Source organism: Alosa alosa, chromosome 20, assembly GCF_017589495.1.
Source record: "Alosa alosa isolate M-15738 ecotype Scorff River chromosome 20, AALO_Geno_1.1, whole genome shotgun sequence".
In the NCBI taxonomy this organism is placed as follows: Eukaryota; Metazoa; Chordata; class Actinopteri; order Clupeiformes; family Clupeidae; genus Alosa; species Alosa alosa.
Window position 1 is genome coordinate 1,403,113 of NC_063208.1, and position 5,000 is coordinate 1,408,112.

At 49.7% G+C, this 5,000-nt stretch overlaps 1 protein-coding gene across 1 annotated transcript in view; it reads left to right on the forward strand.

Moving 5' to 3' along the window:
* The first annotated feature begins 26 nt into the window (after window positions 1-26).
* LOC125285588 (zinc finger protein 704-like) overlaps window positions 27-5,000 on the forward strand; it is a 6,719-nt gene continuing 1,745 nt past the window's right edge. The window contains exon 1 of the mRNA XM_048230117.1: window positions 27-957. Coding sequence (XP_048086074.1) covers window positions 715-957 — 243 coding nt within the window. The 5' untranslated portion in view covers window positions 27-714. The remainder of the gene's footprint in view (window positions 958-5,000) is intronic.

The following is a 5,000-nucleotide window of genomic DNA, read 5'->3' on the forward strand; positions in this document are numbered from 1 at the left end:
TGTGAGCTCCCAGCCAATGAGCGCGCACGTCGGCCGGGCGAACGCACATGTTTACAGGCGGCATTCCACCGGTAGAGGCAGCGGCTCGTGCGAGAAGGGCCACGGAGTGGATTTTTTTCGGATCTGTTGAATCCGGATTCTGGAGACCGGTCGCTCGCGCTCCCTGGCACGGTCTCGTTGTCCCGGTAGACAGAGACACCAACAACATAAAACGTTTGTGAAATGTAGGAGAGGAAAGAAATTAATTTGCGCTGAGATCTTCTGGCTGAAATGGACACGAGCACGTATCTCTCGGTCCAACACGAGCGTGCCGTTCCGTGTTTTTCACGAGCCTCTTAGGCTTAAGGGAACGGCGAGGAAAATAAACAGGTCGAATCAAGAAATATTGGTTGCCGGTCGGATAAAGAACGAGACGAGGAAAACTGGTCGCTTGCATGCATCCGTGGCGCGTATCTGTGCTCTTTTGATGTCATACTTCACATTCGAGCTGTATCCGGTCCTGATTTTACTGTTGTAATGCCGACAGAGGACCTTCTGTGCTCGAATATGTTACTGCTGCCTAATGCTCCGTTTTTGCTTTCAGAGCGCCTACTTGGTCCGTTGTGGTTATGTTATTTTGACGTTGTCGTTTGTTTGTTTTAAAACGAGACGTATTCGGTGCGTATCGAACAGTTTGCGTTCGCTAAAGCTATAATCGGACGGCGTCGTGGAGCTATGCATACGAGGCGCTTGGTGAAGCGCTCAATCATCGGGAGCCGTGTGTATGCCACCGGCCCGGCGGGGGATGCGTCTCCGTTAACGGGGTGGTCCAGGCGGTCAAGCAGGAGAACGGAGGCCCGACGCAACCTCTACACCGTGCTCATGCAGGACGGCACGCTCGAGGAGTACACTGAGGAGGAGATCGCCATGGCGACTGGTCAGATGGCTGCGAAGGGACCGCTCAAGTCCAGTTTGAAGGTGTGTGTGTGTGTGTGTGTGTGTGTGGTGTGTGTGTGTATGTGTGTGTGTGAGTGTGTGTGTGTGCATGTGTATGTCTGTGTGTGTGTGTGTGTGTGTGTGTGTGTGTGTGTGTGTGTGTGTGTGCATGTGTGTATGTCTGTGTGTGTGTGTGTGTGCGACGCTCACGCGCGTGTGCGTGTGTGTGTGTGTCAGATTCTGTTTTTGTTGTGATCAGTCTGCGCTTGCTGCAAGGCATTGCGCTGCTCCGCTGTGCTGCCGTGCCGACGCGCGAGGTGAAACCCCCAACTATTGTGCGCGGTACCATAAATTGCGCGACGCGTCTTGCCGGTCGGTGGAGCGCGCGGGCAGGGCATTGCCCGGTGCAAGTCAAACAAAGAAGGGGGTGGCTGTCACGACTGCGTGACGGGGATGCCTGCGTCTGTTTGTGTGACCTAGCGGGTGCAAAACAAGCCTGCGCGCGCTGCAGCAGCGAGCTGACCGGGGACTCTGTCGGAGCGGGTGCGTCTGTGTTTTGCACCACGACATCAATCCCCCGGTTTTTGTAAACAAGAGGGAGTATTTTTTGTGTTTTGCAGCGTCTGGCCATGTTTATATGGTTATTTGAAAACGTGTGTGTGTGTGCGTGCGTGCGTGCGTGCGTGTGTGTGTGGTGCATGCATTATACTGCGGTTTGGACACCACACCACAGATGATGTTTTCATTTTAGTGTTGTGAGGGTTTCTCTGATGTCGTAACATTTAACATGATGCCGCAACGGGATATGGGACACAATGGGGGCTTAACCGCGGTTTTGCACGAGAAACGGTTTTAGAAAGGAGAACATATTGTACAGTTACGACTTGCAGTCCTTGATGAAGCAAACAAAGGTGGTCACACACCGATCTCCACCCCCAGCGGACCACCCCACTCCGACTCCCTTTTGATGCAAAACACCGGGAGAGGCTGGGATGGGTCGTAGTGCATGTTTTTCCCCCTGAACACGTTAGTGAACCAATCACACAACACATAGTCACTCAACATTTATTACAGAATTACAAGCAGCACACTGTGCAGTGACTCAGATGACATCATTGTAATTGTTTACGTTTCTGTTTGGCTAAAGTGTTCCGCAGCAAACACATTGTGAGCCCATCTCACGGCAGCTCCGCACGCAGACCGCGGAGCACGAGAGCAGAGCTCAGTTCACGGGCGCACTGGGCTATCCGCGTGCTGGAGTGCACCGTAACAGACTCGCATCAGACGTGACGGAATGCGTATCCCCGTTATGAACAACTACATTGTGGCCAGAATTCACCACTCGATACAACGGGCCCGGTCCGTAGGGGACAGGAGGAGAAATAAACATCTCGAGACACGGAGCAAAGAAGGAAAGAAGGAAAGAAGGAAAGAAGTAGAATGGGATGGATGAGGGAGGGAGGGAGGGAGGATGTGAAATTGAGGAGGGGGCGAATCCCACCGGTCGCAGCTGCCGGGCCCCGTGGCTGAGCTGAGCGGAGAGGAGTGCGCGCACCCGTTTGGGGGACATGCTCGGGGACCTGGCGAAGTGCCCAGAATGGCAAATGAGTGGAGAGGGAGGGGGGGGGGAATTTGCATGACTTGTTTTGTGTGGGAAGCTGGGTTTTGCGCCAGTGCCACTGCGTGCGCGCGTCACAGAAACAAAGGCAGCGCGTATTCTGTTTTGTTTTGGTTCGTTTTCTTTGTCACTGGGTAAATTCCAGGTTCGGTTCATATCACCATCTAATTAAAACGCTCCGAGGCTCACGTGCAACGGCGGGTCTTTGTTCTGCACGGCACGGTTGTTGTTTGGGCTGGGTCGCGCTGGCAGAGCCAAGTTTAGATTCGCGCCGTGATGGATGGTGTGGCCGTTGGGAGGGAGGGAAGCGGCTCACGAGGCGGGGGCTGTTCCAGACCTCTTTTTCTTTCTCCTCCATTCTCTCCATTTCAGAGTGTTTTGCGAGTGACCGAGGCACTTTGTAGTTTAGAACGCGTTCCACACACACATGTATAGCCTATAGGCAGTATGTTGAGCCAAATGTGTTTGTTGAGAAGTCGCCCTCCGTTCGAACGAGTAACTGGGGCAAAGGATGAGGATCTGATATCCACAGTGAGGCGAGAATAAACGACCAAATTCGTATTCTGAACTTGTGAACTGCCTGGTTCCTGGAGTTGAGATATTCTCTGGTTCTCCAGCGAAGTGTCAGGTCCAGAGGAGAGGGCCGGGAGGGGGAAGGGATTCATTACCCAGCATGGGCACGGAATTCCCCTCTGAAGCTGACGTCATCGGGCCTGTCGGGAGAGCTGCGTCTTCTGCTCACAGCGGAGATTTGCAGTTGTTTTGTTTAGGAAGAGATTTGTTTTTGTTTTACTTTAGTAATTTAGACGAAGTTGGTACAGTTGATCTCCCTCAAACACACACATGCACACACTCTCACACACACACACACTCCCACACATTTCATACTGATGCACACCACGCCAAAATATTACTCTATTTATTCATCTATGTCACAAACACTTACACAAGGCCAACATTTATGCATGTTCATTTGCACACACACACATGCACACACATGCAGGCACACACACCGCTGGCCTTTTGCGCGCATGCATGGCCAAAAGGCCAACATGTATGTTCATTTGCACACACACAGATGCACACACATGCAGGCACACACACGCGCACACACACACACACACACACACACACACACACACACACACGCACTCCACGCGCACCAGAGGCCAACATGTATGTTCGTTTGCACACACATACATGCCACGCAGCACACACACACTCACACACACCTGCGCACACACACACACAGGTACGGGCACTGTGGCGCTTTTACACACACGCACACACACACACACGCGCACACACACACACACATGCAGGCACACACCGCGCCGCATGTATGGGATCAGCTAGCTTAGCTGTGCTTTGTGGAGCGTTGGTAAAACCTCATTCCCGACGCCTCCAAGAGTGCTGCTGGGCATGCGAGCCAATAACCTGGGCTATTTAATTGGCTCAATTGTTAGCACGGCTAAACCTCCGATCCGAGGTGCTGCTGTTTTAGCGGGTTTGAGTCGAGTGTGTGCAGGGCTGAATCAGCGCAGGTTCAACACAACGCAGGTTACACGCACATACACACACACATGCAGGCACACACACACGCACGCAATAGGGCCCTTCTCTCAGGTGTGTCTTTTCCTGATGTCTCTGTCCCCCCACACCTCACTCTGTGCTTTCTCTGCCATTTCATCATGTCTACTGGTGCAATCTAACACACACACACACACACACTAATCTAATCACATAAGAAGGTTGAACAATGATCTTATGAAGGAGTTTTTAAATCTCTCTCACTCTCTCCATTTTCTCTCTCTCTCTCTGGTAAGAGCAGGTGTGTGTGAGGTGTTATCCTGTCTTGCAGAAAGTAGCCTGTCATTTTTCTTTTCTGTGTTTTTAAGAAGTGTGTGTGTGTTATTGTGTGTGTGTGTGTGTATGTGGTTTCACAGTTCTGTGTGCAACCAATGAGCACAACGTACAAGTGTATGTGTGTGTGTGTGTGTGTTTGTCTTGAGTGCTTATTTCTCCTTAAAACAAACAAAATCAAACCAAAAGTGTCTGTGTGGAAAAACTGCGCGTCAGTCTTCCAACTCATTTTCCAGCACTGTGTGTGTGTGTGTCTGTGTGTATGTGGCCATGTATGTGTCAATAATCAATATTATTGTTATTATTGTAAGTAGTAATAATATGATAAATCTGTATGTGTAATATTATTGTATCAATATTGTATGTTATGTGTCTGTGTAATAATCTGTCTGTGTGTGTCTGTGTATTGTCTGTGTGTCTATTAATAATAATATTGTGTATGTGTATCTGTTATTATTGTGTTATTATTATATATATGTAATAATGTCTATTATTATTAACGTATTATTGAATGTAAAATAATAATGTGTATGTGTATTAATGTGTGTGTATTATTATTATTATTGTATAATAATATTAATGTCTGTGTGTGTCCATGTGTATA